The following is a 23,689-nucleotide window of genomic DNA, read 5'->3' on the forward strand; positions in this document are numbered from 1 at the left end:
ATCATTGTTCTCCTGTTGATTATTGAGCTTGCAGTAACAAGAACGGGCACTCACTGTGAAGTCTAAACGACATTTAAAGTTCATTGAAATCAATACGTCATTGATTAGAAAGGAAACTCTTGAGATTAGGACAAAACATAGCATCCCTTTCTCTCTTTTGAAGGCATACATGCTGTCTTTTAATAGGTCACAAGTCTTCTGAAGAAACTTTAAACTTCCTGCAACCACAGGAAGTCCGGTGTTTTCCAGTGCTTCTTCCTGTTGTTATGGACTGACCTTGATGTTGTCATACATTTATGTCATCAGTCCAACACTTTCACTCGCACAATCGTTCGCCGTTTAATCCCAGCATGTTTTAGTTTCCTCTGCTGATCGCCTTAGTTCATCAGAGAAAGCACTTTGGCAGCTCTTCCAATACCGGCCTAATGTATTTTGTTTTTCTTCCTTTCTTTTTTTTAATGCATGAAGAGTTTAAGCCTGTGTGAGCATCCCTATTACTCAGTTCAATGTAAAACATTGCCTACCCTGTGTAACAATGTTTGTTTTATATGATAAATATATGAAAGTATGTATGTATGTATGTATCTGTGTACAGTATGTATTGCGTATACGTCTAGAATGTCTTGTGTGCAATAGCCTTGTGTTTTAGTAGCAAGCTACCTGTGCTAAATCGGTACAATCCCAAACACTAATGCAGGTACATACACATTAGTTCATTCCTTTTTTTAATAAAAAGAAATTCAGTACAAAAAAAATAAAAAATGTGTCATTAGTTGTTGTTCTCGGTTTATATTTGGTAAGGTTGCAGCTGAAAATATCTCTATGGTTTCACACATGCTTTTAGCAATTAGCATACACCAAAAAGTGTAACTTCTGAACTGGTTGTTTAGTGCGTGGCACAGAAGTGATTAATGCCACTATGTAATTTGTTTTGAATTTCAGTCCTACACAGTATTGAGTTTCAAACTGAACACAAGAACTTTATCCCACATATTACAGAAATCTGACTAGACAAAAAAGGGAAACTAAATGCTAACATGCACGAACATGGTTAAGGCCCGACTCGCTAGGACATGAATCTGTTTGCTAACAATATTGCTTGGAACTGCTGGCCTGGTTTTCTGACAGTCCAATAAGTGCCAGTTTCAAAGTTTTGTGGGAGAGCAGATGTTTAGCCAAAGGGTTTTATAGGAAAGAAGGGAGTGTAATGAGAGATCAATAGGAATGGCATTATGGGAAAGGGGTCTCTGGGAGGCCATTGACTGGGTCGGCATGACCTTTAAAAAAAAAAAAAGATTGTGAACTCTGACTGAGTGGGCTTAAGGGTGGTCTGGCCTGGTTGTCGTCAAACATCTAGAATTCCTGAGTGGGAACAGCAATCCGCCCTGGGATATAACACAGCTGGGAATATGGCCAAGAGTTAGCAGGAAGTGACATCAGCCATACTAAACCGCTGCAAACATATATAGTTGTTTTCAGTACAGTCTTTGTGATTAATGACCATTCTGTACTCCCACTCCACCCGGTATGTGAGAACACGTTTGGGCTGAGAAGACGCTCACCCATAGCAGTAACTACATCTGCTGTACAGCAGTGACACCTTGTGGTCGGACAAAGAAATGATTATAACGTTATGTAAAAAAATATATATATATACTGGCCTCTTGCGCCATCTGTGGGATAAAGATTATATTTTTATAATCATAGGATGAGAATGATTTTGTCAAACTATTGTAAGTTATTTTAAAGCAGAGATGCCCAAAACCAGGGCCAGTGTTGCCCCTTGATGAACTTTGTTTTGTCCCGTCATGCCATATCACATGAGGAGGTAAAAAAAAAAAAAAAGAGAAAAAGAAAGTAAGAAAAATATGCCGCTGAAGTATATCTTCATTTCTTAATTATATTTCTGGTGTAATGTTTTTAATATAGATAGATAGAATGAATTTGATTTAAAATAGAAATTTTTATTTACATATTTTTTTCTTGAATTGTTTACAAAATGTTAATACAGTTGGATATAATACAACATTTGCTTTTGGCCACAAAATAACAACAAATAGAGTAGTCTAAAATAAAATATAAACTAACATGCTTGTTAACTTTATTTCTTTATTATTGAGTTATGCTATATTTGCATATGTAGATGTTATGATTTTGGTTTATGATAAATGTAATTATTACTGAAAATAAGTAATGTAAATTAGAATTACGACACATTTGAACAAAGTGAACACTTTCAGAATAGGCATGCTGGAAATGCCACTGTTACTGTATTTCTATAATTTAGGGTTAATTTTATTTTGTATTGATCTTTAGGTACCTTTATTTTAAAGTTTGTTTAAAACTCATTTGTATACTTTATTAAATGTTTACATTATTTATTATTTATTTAAGTAACATAACACTGCAATTCAAATACATTCTAAATACGAATACGATCTAAAAAACACATTAAATTAATTTAAATAAACCAATTGAACCGGTCGACTCGGTGTCAGATTTCAATCCGACGTTTGGTGTCACTGGGCGGAGTAAACATGAATATTCATGAGTTTCCTGTTTCGCGTAAAAGCGAAAATATTACTTTTCAACAAGGTAATTACGTTTCAGCTTCGAACGAAGTTAAGCAAACTTAGAATATAATTGTTCGTTTGTGCACAAAATGTTATAAATTGTTTCCTGTGTTATATGTGTTTAGTCAATAACCTATCGTTATTAGAATACGCTACAAGTCAATGAGCCAGCATGCTGTTAAATATTTTCTTATATTCATCTGTTTTGCTATTAAAAGTATGCAGTGTCATAGAAGAATGAGAGTGAACAGTTCTTAAAAGAACCATTACAACATTTAAAAGAACATCTGATATATGTTTAAGATATATATATATATATATGCAAAAAATAAGATATTCTACTCATATTAAAAACATGTGGGTCATTCTTGAATGCCTTATTCTGCAGTGGGTTTAAACAGTCTGGTCCCATTGATTTGGAAGCATGTTTTTTCTCCTGACATTTAGACTGACTTCATTGAGTTTGTTTGTGGAGTATAAATCTCTATTTGACATTTGTTGTTTATATGGAAATTTATAACAAGTTTTAGATTAATGTATGATGCACTTTATATAGCGCTCTTTTGTGTATTGTTATAAACCCAAAGCGCTTTACAATACCTAAACCTCCAGCAGCGTGCAGCATCCACCTGGATGACGAGACGGCAGCCCCAGGACAACCACACACCAGCTACAGGTGGAGAGGAGAGAGAGATAGAGATAGAGCCAGTCAAGTGATTGGGGATTATATTCATAAGAGATATTACTGACCACAGAAATCCTATGACATGTGCTTGCTTGTGTTGATCAGTAGGCCTAAACACCTGTACAAAGTAGACACTTGTGTAGCTTTCACCTGTTTTTTTTTTTTTTTATATGACCATGAATTTTATATTTAAACAGGTGTGTTGTAAATGTCATTTATGTAATTACTTCACCACATCTGTTAATAAAACTTTTAACACCAAATCAGTTGCTGTCTTTAATCAGCAAGAGCAATCTACTTTTATCTTTGAAATGAAAATATGCAAATTACTGTATGTGATGGTTTAGCCATTTCTTATTAAAATATATAAGACATTTTAATTGTTATAAGTTTGTAGGATAGAAGTAAAACATTGTTAAAGTACTGCAAGGTTGCTTATTTCACATCTTGAACGACACACATTTGATTTTCATCTGAATCTCAAATTCATCTCAAAGTGCACCACAATGCAGTTTATGAGATTAGGAATGGCACAGAATAATCATAACAAATTTTATTATGGCACAACAGATAGATTTTGGCAGTTATTAAACGAAACATTTTAGGCAGTCTCCAGGTAAAATAAGAATATTATTTAAAAAAATGCTTAATAGTTGTAGGCTCGCTTACTTGGGGTATAGCCTACCTCAGGTAAATCATTAGGACAATCACTAACCATGAAACAATCTATAATTTATTTTATTTTATTTTTTTTGCATATTAACAATAATAATAAAAACAACAATACACTAAGCATTATGTAATTATACGCTGAAACATACCTTTTTGAAAATCGTTTTTGTTTCAGTGAAAATGCACTTATATTTATCAGGGGGGCAGGGTTTCATATTTTTTTGAAGCACCCCTGGGCGCCGCCATTGGCTAGCGGACCCCCACCTGCTGTTAGCATTCCATTGACTCCCATTCATTTTGGCGTCTAACTTTACAGCGAAATACTTTACATATGAGGCGTTTAAATACTCCATTTGTCCATTAATTATTTCTAAAGAAACACAAAAATGTATAAAAAGCTCAGTTACCTTCTATCTTACGTTATGGTCCCGTAGAAGCAGTTTTTATAAAAAATAGGCTAACGATTGCGTCATAACCAGCGACTCTCTGTCGCACAGTAGAGAAATTACCGTATGGACAGGAAGAGAAGCTCGCAGGCAATCTTTTACTGTCTATGAGGCAATCGAGGGGACGTGGAGGCATAAAGTCAAGGGAGATAATTAATCAGAATACTTACCAAAATTTGCTCCTGTTGACGCTCGCCTTCTCTGCAAGATTCGGTGGGTGATTCAGATTTCTCTTGGCACGGCGATTAGAAGACGTACAGGTTGCTCACGTGACATCTACGTCATCAAGCTCAGTTTGAGTCTGCGCAGTACGCCCGACCCCCAGGAAGTGCGTGCTTCTAATTGACTTCATTTTTCTCCATTGAATCCAATGGGGTCGCTGTGTCCATTTCTTTTACTGTCTATGATATTTACAGAGTCGCTGCGAAACAGGAAACTCGTAAATATTCATGTGTGCTCCGCCCGAATATTTCAGAACAGCAGCGATGTTAAATATTTGCACTGGAAGAGTTAACCCGTTTAATCCCACCGGTCACAAAAGTGACTGTAAAAAAAAGGTTAAATTATAAAGCTCTAAAAACCTTACTGACTGATGTTTTAGTGTACTTCCTGCAAATATGGAAAAAAATAAAGGGTCTCAATTAAATATGTGCAGTTTCATTGGTGCAAATTGTCACATGACCAGAGCAGCTTCCAGTTTGCACCTTGAGAAGAAGGCTGCATCAAAGCTCCAAAACTAAAGGCTAGTAAAGTGTCTGACAAAGATTTGTGGTACACATGATCTTCAGGGTGTCTATTATTAATATATGCATGCACATATATTTAGTTTTGTTGAGTGTGGTCATAGAATGAGTAAACGTGTTGATGGTCACAATAGTGACCGGTGGGATAACAGTGGACTTAGGTAAACAGTTGCTAGTGAAAATGACAATAAAATGATGCAATGACAAAATATTGCACTAAATTAAAAATTCAAATGTTAAAAAAGGTACTATAATGATGTTGTAATACTCTAAGCATTCATAAAAAATGAAATGAATTTATATTTTACAAAAAAAGTAACAATTTTGAAATGCTGTGTCGGTGATTTTTTTTATTTGTTTATTTATTTTTATGTCAGTGTTCCTATCAGTGTTGCATGTGTTTTTTATGCATAATAGAATGTTAATGAAAATGAGAAGTGAATTTGCACCCCTGAGGCAAAGCAAAATTTGGTACATCCCATATAAGTTGAGTCTCCGAAGCCGCAGAAGGGGTGCACACGAAATAAATCCTTGAAAACAAATTAAGATCTCATATTTCTTTACTCTTGAACTTTATATTTCGTAATACTAATATGTTTTACATATACTTAAAGTAATGTATCTGAATAGTTTTAAAAACAAACTAGAAACGCACAACTCCTTTGACACAATCGACCCTCGTGTTTTATAATGTTGGTAGCGTCCAACTCACCCGCGTTTCCGCGCGAAAAAGCGGCCCGCGCGTATTTTTCAGCTGCTAGCGACAATTCATAAAGCCCCTCCAGTGAGCGCTGCTGTTGGCACTGTCAGATCTCTATCGCCGCTTTTATCTGTTGTTGTTTTAAATTGTGTTTTTAAATAGTCACTTTCTTTGATCAAACTCGAACTTGAAATGCCTACCAGGACCTCATTGTCTTTGCCAGAGGATGTCAAGGAACGGTACGGTGCTGTATTTGCATTTATGCAACTCTAACGACGGGCTGTGTTTCATGGTTTGGGCATCCGCGGGCTTTGTTACACGTTGATCACGTCACATAACAGCCGCTGTTTGATGTGCTGTTTGGAGATGTAAAACAGGTTACGTTTTTAATCTGGTTAGCATTTAGCCGTGCTACAAATGCTGTGAGGTTACCCGCCATCAGCTCGAGCGCGGCTGGTTAAACACGCGGCGGCTGGTTGTTTTGATACGAACGGACTCGCAGGTGTCAGTCCCACTGCATTTGGCGCCAAATACACATGTGTCCTAGTATATCTCTGCCCGCCTCCTGTCCCACCACAGGTCTAAAGACACACCCTGCGTTTAGTGTAACGTTTGTTGATTGACAACAGGATGATCAAAAGTCATGTTAATAACAAAATAACACAGACTTTGCATGCGTGCGTGTATGTTTACTTGCGTAATCCCATAATAGCGGAAAGACCGTCAGCTGTAGATAAAACTGTTACGATTCAATGTTAACCTGTAAAATGTTTATTGCGTGTCGAGTGTTTTTGATGTTGTGTGCTGTATAATGTTAATGAGATATTTACCTGCATTTTCCCAGGCTGCAGGTGCTGGATGAAGGTGGAGACAGTTTGTCAGATGAGGTGAGGGTTGTTGGTTTTAACCTAACGTTAAACGTTCTCTCTGGCAGAAATCTGCCAAAATATGCTCTTCATGTATTCTAAGTTAATAATTTAACAACACGTGACAGATCTGAAAATATTATATATTTTTTTGCCTCAAATGATTTTATTACATAATATTTGTGAAACGTGCAGATGGTTGCTCTGTGCACAACAAATATCAGAATAAGTGAGTCGTACTGTTTTTATCCACTTTTGAGTCTAATATTTGATATGCCCACCTTGTGCAGTAATTACAGAAGCATGTCTTTCTGGCGTTCATGTCAATATATTTCCTGAGAACTCTAACACTAATGTGATCTCATGACTTCTGCAACCTAAGCCAAAGGTTTTCCTTTGAATGTACAATAGAGCTGTCAGTTTATTTTCCAACTTGCCACAAATTTTCTCGATGGGGTCAAGGTCTGGATTTTGAGGGGCCAGTTCGTCATTTTCAATGTTATAGCAAATTCCTTCCATCACCGGTAGTTCTGGCAATAGTTCGTTTTATGGGAATTGTAATGGCCAATTCAACAATCAACTTAATCCTCTTAAATATGCCAGTTGTTCTAACAATTTTGGTCGGCACTGTTCATCTGGTCCAGCACATACTTATTTATTTTTGATCAAATCTTCAAGGCACAATTTTCTTTTTTTTCAATCCAACATCTATATCAAAAGATAACAAGAAACATGCCTTAGATTTATGTGTGGAGTGTTGTAAACTTTTTGTAGAGTTTCTTAGGCTTTCCTGTAGCTTAAACAGTCAAACAAGGCAATGCTAAGTTAATGGGTTTGATTTCCAAGGAAAGCAAGAACTGATAAAATGTAACGTGTAACTTGAATGCTTGATTTAAAGCATCTGCCAAGTTTATTCAACATTTTTGTAGCTTGACTGCTCTGTTTTCTTTCTTCATTGTGTAGGAGTGTGTAAAGGAGAAGCTCAGGTTACTGCAGGAGTTCCTGCTCGCTGATACTCAGGACCAGCTCAAAATCCTTGAGGACAAGTTAAAGAGCTCCGAGCTTTCCACTGTGAGTTACGCTGCCCTTTCAGTTCTCCTGTCTACAGCAGGTGAGAACTTGTGCTTCAACTTGAGTGTCTCTTCTCTTCAGGAGGTTTACACGTCAGAGGTGAAGGCCGTGCTGAAGAAAGCTCTGGGAGTTGTCAAGGAGGATGTAGGAGTGGAGCAGAACAGACATTCAAACGGCTTCTCTGAAAATGGGTCTCACAAAGATGAGGGCGAGCAGGAGGGAGCCATGGATACTCAGGAGGATGGAGATGCTATAAAGTCTCCCAGCGCCCCGAAGGGAAGGGGCGGCCGTCGCAGTAAAGCAGACTCTGAGCCCAAGAGTGAGTTGCATGCTTTTATGGCTTTTAATTACTCTATAGGTTACAACAGCTGCATCTCTACATTGTGTGCTGGATGCAGAATATTTAGTCTTTTATAAATGATGCATTTTATTCCCTCACAGAATCTCCAGCCAGTACCAGGGTCACGCGCAACTCTGGAAAACAGCCAACTATCCTCTCCATGTTCTCTAGAGTGTAAGTCAACAATTTAAGTGTTGTCCTCTTGTGTATATCTGATGTGAAATGGCAGTTTTGTGCTTTAGCTGTTGAAATCCGATCGCTCTTGTGTCTTTGGTCACTTTATAAATGGGTGTTGTACCTTCTTTCAATAGCCCAAAACGCAAGTCCGATGAGTTGAATGGAGAAGCCACAAATGGTGAGGCAGAAGTGAAGCCTGAGGAAGATATTACAGAGGAGGTACGGTTTTGATGGTTAATGCGGTTTTAAGATGGAAATATTTTAATAAGAATTTTTTTCTTCACCTGGTTAAGATCCATGAGGAGAAACGCCTTAAAACAGAAGCTGAAAAGTGAGTTCCACGTTAGTCCAATTAAACCAGGTTTTCTCCCAATGTAATGAACCTGTGAGGTTAATATAAATCCTATCTCTACCTTTTCAGGCCTGATACTGAGAACACTACTAATGGCAAAATCAAGCCAGTGTCCGCAGCCAAGGTGACGCTCATTTCATTCCCCATTCATGCCGCTGCTTATTTTAATGCACCAAATGAATCTCATTAATCTGCATTTTAGACCCCTCCACCAAAATGTCCCAACTGCAGGCAGTACCTGGATGATTCAGACCTCAAGTTCTTCCAGGGAGATCCTGATGATGCTGTGAGTTTTGTTATGCCTTGATGTTATGTAGTGTTTGTTTGAATGCTGCCAATCAATGTCTCTTTAATTGGGTATATAAAGGAATGGTTCACCCCAAAATTAAAATTTGTCATTTACTCACTCGTCGTGGTGTTTGTTGAACATTTTGAAGAACCAAACATTTGTTGGTTCTCATTGACTTTCATATTAGGGGAAAATTTACTATGGAAGTCAATGGGGGGGGGGGGGCATCAACTGTTTTATTACAAGCATTCTTCTAAATATTCATGTTCAACAACAAAAACTCATACAGGTTTGGAACAACATGAGGCTGGGTAAATACAAATTTGTGACTCGGTTGAGTAATGCTTTTGCAGAAATAATATTGAACATGATTTGTCTCTGGTAGTTGGATGAACCAGAGATGTTGACTGATGAGCGTCTGTCCCTCTTTGATGCAAATGAAGATGGTTTTGAAAGCTATGAAGATCTGCCCCAGCACAAGATTACTAACTTCAGGTAATGAGGAGAAATGCGTAGTTCTGAATGGTATTGGTGTTTTTGTTTTTCTAAAAAAAAATTTTGACTGACATTACAATTCTCATTCACAGTGTGTATGATAAGCATGGACACCTGTGTCCATTTGACTCTGGCCTCATTGAGAAAAATGTGGAGCTGTACTTTAGTTGTTCCGTAAAGCCCATCTACGATGACAACCCATGCATGGATGGTATGTCCCAAGTTTCTTTACAGTGAACACAAGCCATTTTAGGGTTAAGTGTAGATTAAATTGTTTGCAATTCTCTTTAGGTGGGGTTCCTGCCAAAAAGCTTGGTCCCATCAATGCTTGGTGGATCACTGGTTTTGATGGTGGAGAGAAGGCTTTAATTGGCTTTACCACAGGTCAGTATTTCCTGAAGGAATCAGTCTCATCCTAGTCAGATTAGTCCATGCACAGGAGATCCAACCAGTTTTATTTCTTCTCCACAGCATTTGCTGACTACATCCTAATGGACCCCAGTGAGGAGTACTCTCCCATTTTTGCTCTGATGCAGGAGAAGATCTACATGAGCAAGATTGTGGTTGAATTTCTCCAGAAGAACCAAGATGCCACATATGAGGATCTGCTAAACAAAATTGAGGTGAGCTGATTGACATTGTCTTAGTGTGTGAACATTTGGTCCCATTGGTAGCGGGTGCTGACATGTTCCTTCATGTCTTTAGACTACTGTTCCACCTGCTGGGCTTAACTTCAACCGCTTCACCGAGGACACACTTCTGCGCCATGCCCAGTTTGTGGTGGAGCAGATGGAGAGTTATGATGAGGCTGGAGACTCAGACGAGCAGCCCATTATCGTCACTCCCTGTATGAGAGACTTGATCAAGCTGGCTGGTGTGACCTTGGGCAAGAGGTGAGTTTCATAGTGAAACTTTTCGATGTTATCATTTATCAGCACTGAACGACGATATAATGTGGACTGCTTTTAATTAAAAGAACCGTGTGCCTAGAAAGTCTATGCTCTTAAAGGATTTTTTTTAATGGCCTGGAACGTTTAATATAGTCCTTAGAGTAATGCCACTAAAGATTTGCAGATGTGTGCAGCTTTAATGATGGGGGTTTCTGTTCTTAGATGAGATGCAAAGGGCCCGCTAATGGTTTAATATTCTCTATGGACCTGGATATCCAATGCTAATGAAACTTTGATAAATTGGCAAGCAAAGGTGATTATTGGCGTGTTAATGGCTATATTTGTCGTTCCAAAAGCTCCACATACAGGCAGAGAATTAATTAGCATTTTCAATGAGATGTCTGCTGTTTTAGACCAATGTGAAAATCAACCTAGTTTTACGTGGCAAACACACAGAGCTGTAAATGTGAACTGACAAGATAATTAAAGTCTCATCTAAGATAGTAAGTGTTATTTAATTGACAATTGTTTTAATAAAACTTTTTTCTTTTTACTCTTCCAAAAGTCTGAATGTAAGGTTTTTTTCTCACCCATATCTTATTTTATTTACAGTTATTGTTAGTTATGTTACCATAGATGTTGACCTACCCTGCTCGTATGATATACATTTTTTTGTGCAGGTCGTAATGTCTTAAATTTGTGCTTAAAAGATTTCTAGATATCCCGAGAAGTTGGCTGTGTGCCATTTAAACATCAGTGCTACATACCAAAAAGCACTGTGGTGAAAGATGGGGGAACTTCAACGCCCATAATGCACTGGGTTCAATCAGTTTACCTTTTAGTAAAGTGGATGAATGTTTGAATAGTTTTCTTTTGACATGTAAACCATTTCTTGAAGCTATGGTAGAATCGTTCATTGGTTTGTTGGGATGCTAAGGTTCACTTGTGCTTGTTGCATGATCTCCTTATGTTTCTAATTATCCTCTAACCTTTCCAAACGCAGCAGGCAGCTGTACTGGTATGTAAAGCCTGATGTTTCTGCAGAGTGTGTGGCTTGGTTTATTTATTTTCCCCATACGCTCAACTGCAGTAGCCTGTGTTGGTGGTAAACTGCTTCACTAGCTGAAAGGGGTGGGTAATGAGAGCAAGAACATTTTTCCATAGCTTTTTTTTCCTCTTCCTCCCTGACTTGCATGGCTCTGCATAACAGATGTTAATTTGAGCTCCCATTGTTTGAATTTACAAGTTGCCCATTTAGGAAAAACTAAGCCTCTGAAAGAACTGATGTTGAATAAGATGTCCTTGTTCTGTGAAGCATGGAGCCGATTTGCTCTGATCTTAAAAACCAATTTTGGAAGTGAGAAATTTGACAGACTGTCAATCTGTTCATTGTCCTGTGACATCCATACATATTTCAAGCATGGCTCCATTTTTCATTGGCTGTTAGTGGTCTCTGTGTATCTAAATGGTGTATTTGCAGCTCATTACATTTATTTTGTTCTTCAGGAGAGCAGCCCGAAGACAAGCCATCCGTCATCCCACCAAGATTGAAAAGGACAGCAAGGGCCCAACTAAAGCCACCACCACTAAACTGGTCTATCTAATCTTTGATACATTTTTCTCTGATCAGATTGACCAGAACAATAAAGATGGAGGTGGTGTGAAGAGACACCGTTGTGGCGTCTGTGAGGTCAGTTGTCCAAAAATAGCCTTTTATTGCTACAAAACTATGCCTGCAATGTCAATGGGACCCAGACGGGCATCATTTCTTTATTTTTCAGGTGTGTCAAGCACCGGATTGTGGCAAGTGTTCAGCCTGTAAGGATATGATCAAATTTGGAGGCAGTGGCAGAAGTAAACAGGCCTGTCAGAAGAGGAGGTATGCTAACTCTGGGCAGTCGCCTGTCTTGCGTAATCATTCTGCTTGGCAAAAAATGTAGTATTGTTTCCATGTGTTGTGAAATGAGACTAATTGTCAGACACTGGTCAGAGCTGGTTTCTGAATTGAGACCAACATGACTGTTTGTTTTGGACCGTTTCCTCACTCCATTCCTCGTCTTGGCTACAAATTCAGTTGACCTGTTCTTTCAAAATTTATTTGATTTTACATAATATATAAGTGTGAGTGTGTGTGTATATATATATATATATATATATATATATATATATATATATATATATATATATATATATATATATATCTATATATCTCACACACACACACACACACACACACACACACACACGTGGATGCCAATTTGCTGAGATTTTGTAGTTCGGGCAGGGCAAAAGGTTTTTTTTTTTTTTTTTTTTTCTCGATTCAAATAGTCAACTTGAAAACATAACTACAAAATTCAACTTTTTATTAGTCTATTTAAATAATTCTATTCCAAGTGCACCACACGGTGTTGTGAACATGATTTAAATGTTAAACAAATCACCTGTTAAGTATCTTGGCAGAAATGCATGAACTACAACTACATCTTGTAAAAACTTTATCTTATACAGGGTCATGCGTTCAGAAATGAGGAAAAAGCTTTAAAAAAAATTCTCAAATGTCAAGGCAGTTCAATGACTGAAGGTATAAGACCATTAGACTTGAACATAAATGTTCGGTCTAAACAACTGCAGCTTTCAGTTGGTCACATGTTGCTATGAAATATCACACATGCAGTAGTTACAGGTTTTTGTTCTCTTTTTTTTTTTTCTATGTAAACATGGACTGTTTGACTGTTGCGCTTGCGTATCTTGCAGCATCTCATGCATGAAATGTGTCAACACAAGCAAATTCTTTGTGAATCTCACTTAGCGAAATGCATGTGCTACACGTGCGCCAACATGCGGTCGGATCATTTCTTTTACTCTTATCATTTGGCATTGTCAGTGTCTAATTTGAACATTTAGTAATACTTCCATTCAATTCCTCAATTTCTAAAATTAAAATTGTGGAAAAACATTAAATTCAAAGTGATGTGTCTGTTCTTACAGGACAGATGCTGCAAGAATTTATACTTTGATTTTGCTTTAGCAACACATCTGCTCAGGAAGGAGTAAAAAAAAATCTTAATCCATCCTAATGTCCCCTGTCCAGATGTCCCAACCTGGCAGTGAAAGAAGCGGAGGACGATGAGAATATGGATGAGGAGGAAGTGTTGCCGGTTAAGGAGACAAAGAAAATGTCTCAGGCAAAGAAGAAAAAACAGACAAAGAATAAGATCAGCTGGGTGGGCGAGTCCATCAAGGTATGTGATCTTTCATACAATAAGAACCTGGATGTGCTTTTCCTGGACTTGAAGTATTGATGTTGTCCTTTCAGACTGATGGAAGGAAGGAGTACTACATGAAAGTGTGTGTGGAGAATGAGATAGTCGAGGTGGGAGACTGTGTGTCTGTCAGCCCTGCTGACCCGTCACATCCCCTCTACTTGGCCAGGTAACCTTTATCGAAGCAAATCTGGGTTCTTGGCACCATATTGCCTTAAATTAAGCCAACGTCTTGCCTGTGATTCTAGGATCACTGCGTTGTGGGAGGATGGTGAGAAGATGTTTCATGCGCACTGGTTTTGCCGTGGTACTGATACGGTTCTTGGGGAGTCATCGGACCCTCTTGAGCTCTTCCTTGTGGATGAGTGTGAAGATATGCAGCTGAGTTTCGTCCAAGGCAAGGTCAATGTCCTCTACAAGGCTCCATCTGAAAACTGGTTCATGGAGGTACAGACGCTGAAATCTGCTCTACATTTGTCTGTAGCAAACTGGACGGGAGGTATTTAATAATTGTATGCTTTCAGGGTGGAATGGATGATGACATTAAAGTGATTGAAGATGATGGCAAAAGCTTCTTCTATCAGCTCTTGTATGATGGCGATTGTGCTCGCTTCGAGTCTCCTCCTAAGGTCACACCGTCAGAGGACCACAAGTATAAGTGAGCGCCCCTTAAGACCTTGTCTTTCTGACCGATCTGTTTTTCTGTGCATTCATTTAAACATGTTTTATGGCAGGTTCTGTGCCAGCTGCGTAAGGAATAAGGAACGAGATGTTCAGGAAGTGCCTAGTGTCTGTGAACCCCTGGAGGATGAGGAGAGCGACTCTAAAGTCTTCTATGGTTTGGCAACCCTGAAGGGCGAGCAGTACAGAGTAGGGGACAGTGTCTATCTTCCCCCAGAGGCCTTTAATTTTGGGTAATCTTTTATTATAATTTAAAGCTAGAAGGGAGACCGCTGCAGCTACTGGGCGTGTGCACATCAATATAGCATAACTTGTTACCCTGTACAATTATATGGTTGATAACACAATCTAATACAGGGGTTTTCAAACTGTGGGTCGCGACCCACTCGTGGGTCACGGAATGGAACAAGGTGGGTCGCACAAAGTCACTTGGCTGCAGCTAATTTTGCGTTTCAATGACACACAGACACTAACACAGTTCAGTCTAGGGCTGCACGAATGTGACGAGTGGGGCGGGGCCTAGTGCCATGGGAACAGAGCTAGGCCGGTGGAGTGATTGGGAAATGAGCAACACTCACCGGTCTCAAGAACCACGGAGGAGATCGGAAAGATACAAAAGAGGAGCGATGACAGTGAAGGACGAGAGAGGACCAGGCCTGGGTTTTATTTTGTGTTTGTTTTTTATTTGTGCACGGCAGTCATCCGAGAGGGGCTGTCGCGCTGTTTTGTGTTTATTTGGTTATTAAAACTTTGTTTGATTGTCCGCCGGTTCCCACCTCTTTCCACGAAGGAGTCATCGAGGCGGTGGGCTGGAGTGAGTTCGCCCCCCCCCCCCCCCGGCAACTCACTCCAGCCCACCACATCGAGCACCCTCGGCGGCAGACTCCTTCGCCCTGCTCGATGGCACTGCGGATTCACCCCAGCGGCGAAGGATCTTCGGCAGCGCGCCCCTCCTTCCTCCCTGGCTTCGGCACCAGTGTAAAACATTAAAATCTTCACAATCACAGGAAGAAGGAGGCGGGAACTGGGAACCCACTCATCACAACGATATAGCCCACCAACATTAATAATGAACTGCAATATCCTTAGTGTGATTTTCAAATTGCAATTAAGTCCGTGTGCGTTGCGTGTTTTGAAGGTCTCAGAGCAATGTCATTAAAAGGTTCAATCGGTCTTTTTTTACCTATTTCACAATTATTTTAATCTCCAAACTGTTTTAGATAGTTCTGCTTTGCTTCTTATGCTTTTCTAAAAAAGTGTTGGATTGTGCTCCGTTCTCGCCGACACACACGGAAGGATCATGAATGCAACAAAACACAGCAGCGCAGATCACACTTCACTGGAGTGAGCCTGCTTCACGTTTTTATGGACACTACATATTTTAACGCCAGTAAACAAAAATTAAAACTTGTAAATTTGTAGTGAAATTTTCAGTTGTACTCTAAAATAAAATGGTTATTTTTCTTAAATACTTAATTTCTGTCATAAAAATTTTAAGTAAGATTAGGTTTAAAGTAATTTCACTCGTTGTTTTTTTTTTTTTTTTAATATTTTGGTGGGTCGTGAAATATATTACACTTGTCTAGGTGGGTCGTGGAATGGAAAAGTTTGGGAACCACTGATCTAATAGGTAGAAAATGTTTACATTTTCATTTAGTGTCCGGTCAGAGCTGTATCCCTTCTAGCTGCAACCATATTGAGAGTGGTTTTATTAAAGATTCATTGTTTTTTAGGGTGAAGGCTGCAAGCCCAGTGAAGCGTTCTCACAGGAAGGATGATGTTGATGAAGATCTGTACCCAGAATACTATAGGAAGTCCTCAGACTACATTAAGGGCTCAAACCTAGACGCACCACAGCCCTTCCGTATTGGGCGCATCAAAGAAATCTATTGCAACAGACGCTGTGATGGAAAGCCAGACAGAACGGAGATCAAATTGCGCATCTATAAATTGTACAGGTGACTAATTTTCTTCCTCTTAAGCAGGTTACTTGGCTAACATCAGTTTCCTGAAGTACAGCCTTTAGCATGAAGTTTCCATGAAGGCTGTATATAAAAGTGCTGTCAAAAGACCCACTACTTCAGTACCAAGCCGGGACAAAAAAATGAAAATGTGACCGTACCAGGTTTCTTTAAGTACCGGTGGTACCGAGGACCCGGTCGAACCGGTTCTTGATGCATACAGTGCTATGATTTCCGCGAGACTGAAAACACAGACAAAATCCAATCGTGAAAATGAAACTTAGATTTTAATATGGACAGTCACGGAATTTGTCAAAGTTAGCACAAATTAATCCAATCAAATCTCCGTATGGACCAGTATCTGTAAATGTTAAGCCGCAAAAGTTGGTTGAAATATGAATCCTGCATGTTCTGCAGTGAATGAATGGCAGAGATGTGCGGGTTTGTTTACTGCATAGATTGAAGCGTGTGACGCTTGCAGTAATTTCAGCATCTGCCGTTTCAATGAGGACATAAACATCACCAGAAATGTTCTGAGTCACTTCAAGCATTTTACCGTTTAATTTGAATAAAACCAGTGTCAATTTAAAGGTATTCACGGTAACCTGTCAAAATAAGCTTATTTTTTACATGAAGGCATTGTGCTAGAAATATTACTATTTATTAGAACGTATGTGATACTGCTTACTACTGTTGAAACGACTTAAAAAAATAAAAAAAAATCTCACTTTCTTCCATGTTTTAATTGTAATAGCAAATCCCCTTTATTTACCAAAATAAAATTGTTTTTCATAATTGTATTACTTGTAGAAAAACTTTAAACAAAACTGTAAATGAGTATAAAGAATGACAGTGGTTTTATTTTTAGTGATACAATTTAGCATGTTAATAATAGAACCGTGGATTTTCACTGGTGTCTGTTCCGAATACAGAAATTTTGGTACAGTGACAACACTATATAAACCTTACCAGAGTATTTCTCATGATGACCATTGCTTTTTAGGCCTGAAAACACTTATAAAGGACCAAAAGGTGCCTACCATTCTGACATAAACCAGCTCTACTGGAGCGATGAAGAGGTGACTGTAAATATGGCAGAAGTGCTGGGCCGCTGTCAAGTAGAGTATGCAGAGGACCTGGTGGAAAGCGTGCAGGACTATTCGACCAGAGGACCTGATCGCTTTTATTTCCTAGAGGTGAGGATAAGGGATGGGTGTTACAGAGCAAAAATGGTGGCATTGAGCCATGGTGCACCTATTTTTCTTCCCAGCTGACCTGGAAAACTTTCAATAAAGCATTGGTATGTTTGTTTGTTTTCTTTAGGCATATAATGCCAGGACTAAGAGCTTTGAGGATCCTCCCAATCATGCCCGATCAGCAGTGCATAAGGGCAAAGGGAAAGGAAAGGGGAAAGGTAACCATTAGTTTTATGCAAACTTGCACTCTGTACACTAGCGTTTTCCAAAAGTGTCTCATCCACACAGAAACATTACAAAACTTTAAATTAACTTTCTGTGCATGCAAAAAGCCTAAAAATAAAGGCTTTTCATTTTCAAATGAAAACGTATTGGTGTGGACCTGGCCTTATTCTATGTAGTTGTTGTGCTTTTTTGTAGTTCTCCGTTCTGTTTCTTTGGTTTGAAATTGCCCATCATGAATGCAGTATTTAAAAATCATGACAAAAGCTAAAAAATTTTCTCTCTGCAGGTAAAGGGAAGGGTAAAGCAGCCTCACAGGAATCGCAGGATCAGGTGCCACAAGAGACGACAGTCCCCAAACTGCGCACACTGGATGTGTTCTCTGGCTGTGGTGGACTGTCTGAGGGTTTCCATCAAGCAGGTTGGCCTTCGATTCAAACCGGTTTCTGGAAATGTTTTGTTTCAGGGGTTTCAGTTAAAGTTTCCTTCCCAGTGATGTACTTCGTAAAAGTATTCTTAACTGTCAAAATAGTAATCAAAAAAAACTTAGCAAGTTTAATCAGCTGTGATTTAAAAAGACTTGAGAAAAGTGTGGTCTGTTTTAAATAGATACTAGGCAAAATACAAAAATGGTCCAATGTTTTTAAAATGCTATTTGGAGTCCTATATGATAGGAAAAACAGCTGTTTCAACCTGTAACTTCAGTGCTTTAAATCTTTAGCACACGTGGAGCAGAAAAGGCTTGAATGTAGAAACCGTAAGCTGGGGTAGAGAACCAGACCACAGTCCACTCTTGAGCACCCCTGTTGTTTTATACATTTCTTTTCCCAAACAACAGGTATCTCTGAGACAAACTGGGCCATAGAGATGTGGGATCCTGCTGCCCAGGCATTCAGGTTGAACAACCCAGGCACCACAGTCTTCACAGAGGACTGTAACGTCCTATTGAAGCTAGTAATGTCTGGAGAGAAGACAAACGCTCTTGGACAGAAGCTGCCGCAGAGGGGGGATGTGGAGATGCTCTGCGGTGGGCCGCCCTGCCAAGGCTTCAGTGGAATGAACCGCTTTAACTCGCGCACATACTCGAAGTTCAAGAACTCATTGGTTGTTTCGTATCTGAGGTTTGCAGAATGAGTCTTGCTGTGATACTACGGTTGTCCTGCCTATTTGGTGATATGCTGCTGGATGCGTTTACCATTGTACCATTTCCTTGCAGTTACTGTGACTACTACAGACCCAAGTTCTTCCTGCTGGAGAACGTGAGGAACTTTGTGTCATTCAAGCGCTCCATGGTCCTGAAGCTCACACTGCGCTGTCTTGTTCGCATGGGCTACCAGTGCACCTTTGGTGTGCTACAGGCAAGTTAGACTTAAGTAATAATGAAGTGGTTATGTGGTCACAAGGGTGCTTTCTCTCAGCAAAGGACTAAGTGCAATATTTTTCCCCACTTTTTAATAAGTTTAATTATCTGTTTTAATGTGTGATGTTGTGGTTTTTTTTTTTTTTTTTTTGTAGGCAGGGCAGTATGGGGTGGCCCAGACCAGACGTAGGGCTATCATCCTGGCTGCAGCCCCGGGTGAGAAGCTGCCCCGCTTCCCTGAACCCCTGCATGTGTTTGCCCCACGTGCTTGTTCTCTTAGTGTGGTGGTTGATGAGAAGAGATATGTCAGCAATGTCACTCGGTAAGCATTTGTTGTTACCTCAGTTGTGTTTTCACCTTAAACAAATTCTGGTTTCTGCTCGGATCTTAACACTTTTTTTTTGGTCCAGTGGAAACGGAGGCATTTATCGCACCATCACAGTGCGGGACACGATGTCTGACCTCCCAGAGATCCGTAACGGAGCCGCAGCTCTGGAAATCTCCTATAACGGCGAGCCACAATCCTGGTTCCAGAGGCACATTCGTGGCTCTCAGTACCAGCCCATCCTCAGGGACCACATCTGTAAGGTCAGTTCCTCCACCTTGTGCCGCGTTTCCACCGCAGGAACTTTACCCAGGAACTAAAAGTTCAGGGTAAAAAAAATGCCCCTCAGAAAGTCCCTGCTGGCGAGGTGGTACTTTTTCAAAGTTCCGGAACTTTCGGGGGCGGGACTTGGCTGCTAAACATGCTGATTGGTTGAGTTCACGCAGCATTGGTTGAGTTCAACCATTTATTCGGATCAACATTTTCAAAATATTACTGTTATTGTGTCATGAAATGTAATTTTAAAAGCATTTCAGACAAGAATGTAGTTTAAAACTCAAATCTGTGGTTTATTTAAGACGGCGCCTATTTAAAAATGTTTCGCCGATCTCCGAGACGGTCAGCTCCACGCGATCAGCGAGAGCTCAGTGATCATGTATCCACCGAGAAGCAGCCTCACCTCGGCTTGACCTTCTGATATGTGCCGCTGGCTCTCATGTCTCTTTAGAGGTTAAAAATAAAATATAATTCAGCTGCGGGGTAAATCTAACAGGTTTTCTTTGGTCTGTATTCAAATTATCTATATGTTAAAATGAAAACGAAAGGAGGCAGTGGTATTTGATATCCTATTTTGTTTTATTGTAAATATACAGAGAGGAAAATTGCAGTTGCTATGGTCAGCTGACTGAAGTTATAAAGTACGCTGCTGTTTGCAGATTTACCGGATTTTCGTCGTCGCGGACATCACACTCCCGAGTCGAACGCACAAAGTCTGAACTACAGTGGATGCACGTCCAAAATCAGCGTACTTTGTATTGAGAAACGCGCGCAGAACTACGTCACCAGACTATTTGCCTAATCTTCCCGGTACTTTACACCGTGGTGGAAACACAGAAAGCAACAGGTCTGGGAGAAAAATGTTCCTGGGAAAAAAAGTTCCTTGTACAAATGTTCTGGGTAATTTCGGTGGAAACACGGCATTGGTGTTTTAACCTTTGGAACAGTTACGTGACTCATCAGTGGCTTTGCAAGACCAGTGTAAAAACAACACTGGGTTTAGAGTTTTTTCTTTAAGAAACTTCCTGTGAAACCTACAGGAAGTTAGCTGGCACGCTAAAACTCTTGTCTAACCCTTAATGTCATTTAAAGAGTTGGTTGACAACACTGGTGTCAAATATATTCACATTCATTACTCAAGTAGAAGTATAAATACTAGGGTTTAAAAAGACTTTTGTAGATGCTGAAGTATCAACTCAAAATTTTTACTCAAGTAAAAGTGTAAGTACTGGTTTCAAAACTACTTAAAGTATAAAAGTAATGTAAGAAAAAAAAAAAGCCATTAAGAACAAAACCCTAGGGTGTGCCACAGGGGCCTATTGTGCTCTACCCCACCACCCAAAAAAAACAAAAAAAAATTCTAAAGGCCATAATGACTATAATATTATATTAAAATGTTCATGTTGAAAAATCTGGGATGCCTTAAGTTAGGGCCGACAGGACCTGAGCCTGACAGATTTTGGCCCGAGCCCGACAAGTACATTTTGATTGACAACTTTTTAAAAGCCTGAACCCGTTTACAGCCAGACATTATTCAAATGTGCGCACACATACAGCTCTTTTGCCTTTTGTCAAGAATGAATCATTTATACATGTTTTAACTGTATTCATGACTAACATAGACTAAAACCACTTGGAAGTTGGAATAGCCTAAAATAAAATAAGTCCTCTGTAACATTAACATCTCAGCACTCTAAATAGGCATAGGCCAACGCACCAATAAAACACTTCTTTCTTAACAAATTAAATTAAATTCTAAATTAAGATGGGTATTTGGCAATAACGAAATTAAGATAAAGGCTCCGCTGGATTTGCTTTGCCACTAGCAGCTGACATAAAAGAATAATGCCAACATTAGCCTTCTGTCTACATTATGCATTTAAGACTCAATATTTTGTTATAATTTTTAAAACCATTACTCCCCAAGATTAGGCTAGGCCTACATGTTTTTGTTGAGGAAAATGATTGAATCCACTGTAGATGGCTTCAGCACGTTCATGTGCTCTCTAATGGAACATCCAGCAAAACTTAAAACTTCAAAACATTTCCACACATCAGACTTTGCTTTAGATGCTGGGGCAACCAAAACGTAATCACCAGAGACAAGCTTCCGTTTCACCTTCTCACCATAACATTTTCACATTTCTTTCTCGCACTATTCGAAACTCATCACATGACCGCTCAGGGGAAAAGGGGAAAGTTGTGGTCTAATGGTTAGAACGGCAGGAATTGTAGGTGGGGGGAGTGCATGTACAGCACAGCACTCAATACCATGACTTGGGTGCCCTTGAGCAAAGGCATCGAACCCCCAACTGCTTCCCGGGCGCCGCAGCATAAATGGCTGCCCACTGCTCCGGGTGTGTGTTCACAGTGTCTGTGTTCACTGCTCTGTGTGTGTGCACTTCGGATGGGTTAAATGCAGAGCATGAATTCTGAGTATGGGTCACCATACTTGGCTGAATTTCACTTTCACTCATTTACCAAACTGGAGCGCAAGCCCGAGTCCGTGTAAAATTATCTAAATTAAGCCCGTACCCGTCGGGAAAGATCTTCAGCCCTAGTAACAAGTGACAAAGTTTGTATAGCCTACTCATCACAAGTTACTTCGTTACTTGACACCTCTGGATGACAAGTATGTTTCAGTCTTCTGAATGTCAAGTGAAGTCTTGTGAAGAGAAAAAGCACTTCAAACAAACCACAAGTATCAGTTTTTAAATGGATTGTTTTGTGTTGTAGGACATGAGCGCCCTGGTAGCAGCCCGCATGCGCCACATTCCTCTGGCTCCTGGCTCTGACTGGAGGGATCTGCCCAATATTGAGGTGCGGTTACGGGATGGCACCATGACAAAAAAGCTTCGCTACACCCACTCTGACAAAAAGAATGGCCGCAGTGGCACTGGTGCCCTGAGAGGAGTGTGTTCCTGTGCTGAGGGTTAGTCCTCCTTCTATTTAATATAAGAGTTTTTAAATCGAAATCCTGACTTACCAGTTGTTGTCCCTGCACTAGGAAAACCGTGTGACCCTGCAGACCGGCAGTTCAACACCCTGATTCCCTGGTGTCTGCCTCACACGGGTAATCGCCACAATCATTGGGCTGGTCTGTACGGCCGTCTGGAATGGGACGGGTTCTTCAGTACCACAGTTACCAATCCTGAGCCTATGGGCAAGCAGGTATTGCAAACATGCCATATGCTAACAAGTCACAATGAGTTGGAACAACACTAATTGGTATAAAAGTTGTACCCTGTTGTGATTTATACTGGTAACTGTGTTTACAGGGACGTGTTCTCCACCCTGAGCAGCACCGTGTGGTGAGTGTCAGGGAATGTGCACGCTCCCAGGGATTCCCAGACACCTACCGCTTTTTTGGTAACGTCTTGGACAAACACCGACAGGTATGATGCCTGTGCTAAAATGGGTAGTTTCTTCATTTTTGGTGGGGGTGGAAAGTATCACTAATCCATGACATTGTGTTTCTCAGGTTGGTAATGCTGTGCCTCCACCCCTCTCCAAAGCCATCGGCCTGGAAATCAAGAAGTGTGTGCAAGGAAAGATGGAGAATGCTACAGGTGACTTTTTTCAATTTATCAAGTACTTTTTGGTCTCGCTATCAGAATGAAGTTTAATCTCTTGTTCAACTTCTTCCACAGAGCCTGTGAAGCAGGAGAAGATGGAGGTTTGCAACTAAAGCCATCTCCATTAAACCGCCGCACATTTTCATTGTGTTTGTGACCATCTTGATGCATCGGCCCGTTCAACTCATTCCATTTCTCCATAAGCTGGTCTGGAGCTGACCACTTCAGTGGCATTTCAATGGACAGTCTGTGCAGTGTGCCATTATGTGATGTGATTTATCAATTTCTAAATGTGATTTTAACAGTGTATTTGCAATTATCCACTCTGAGACAGTGGTATTAAATTCTGTGTAGTTTTTATATGTTGTAATATTTCAAATAAAGCTCTTATTCAATGGTTTCCACTTTTTTTTTTTTCTTACAGTAAATGGTCCCAAGGGAAATGCTCTCAAATTATTTTTACATTTCTTGGCATGCTCTCAATTACTGCATTGTGAGCTCACTCCTCTGTAATAAGGAAGTTACACTTGC

At 39.8% G+C, this 23,689-nt stretch overlaps 1 protein-coding gene across 1 annotated transcript; it reads left to right on the forward strand.

Annotated features, from left to right (window-relative positions):
* The first annotated feature begins 5,877 nt into the window (after nucleotides 1-5,877).
* dnmt1 (DNA (cytosine-5-)-methyltransferase 1) lies at nucleotides 5,878-23,560 on the forward strand. Its single transcript, XM_059559246.1, has 34 exons — nucleotides 5,878-6,058; nucleotides 6,664-6,706; nucleotides 7,649-7,756; nucleotides 7,838-8,075; nucleotides 8,198-8,270; nucleotides 8,408-8,492; nucleotides 8,567-8,604; nucleotides 8,695-8,749; nucleotides 8,828-8,911; nucleotides 9,300-9,409; nucleotides 9,502-9,620; nucleotides 9,701-9,793; nucleotides 9,881-10,032; nucleotides 10,115-10,302; nucleotides 11,806-11,989; nucleotides 12,081-12,178; nucleotides 13,391-13,541; nucleotides 13,616-13,731; nucleotides 13,811-14,009; nucleotides 14,087-14,220; nucleotides 14,297-14,476; nucleotides 15,977-16,201; nucleotides 17,208-17,400; nucleotides 17,528-17,618; nucleotides 17,912-18,043; nucleotides 18,461-18,743; nucleotides 18,839-18,984; nucleotides 19,142-19,304; nucleotides 19,393-19,570; nucleotides 22,320-22,515; nucleotides 22,591-22,754; nucleotides 22,862-22,978; nucleotides 23,065-23,152; nucleotides 23,234-23,560. The coding sequence occupies exons 1-34, from the start codon at nucleotides 6,012-6,014 to the stop codon at nucleotides 23,269-23,271; spliced, it is 4,509 nt and encodes a 1,502-aa protein (XP_059415229.1). The 5' UTR covers nucleotides 5,878-6,011; the 3' UTR covers nucleotides 23,272-23,560.
* Nucleotides 23,561-23,689: the final 129 nt, after the last annotated feature.

The sequence above is a fragment of the Carassius carassius genome, chromosome 1 (genome assembly GCF_963082965.1).
Source record: "Carassius carassius chromosome 1, fCarCar2.1, whole genome shotgun sequence".
Classification (NCBI taxonomy): domain Eukaryota; kingdom Metazoa; phylum Chordata; class Actinopteri; order Cypriniformes; family Cyprinidae; genus Carassius; species Carassius carassius.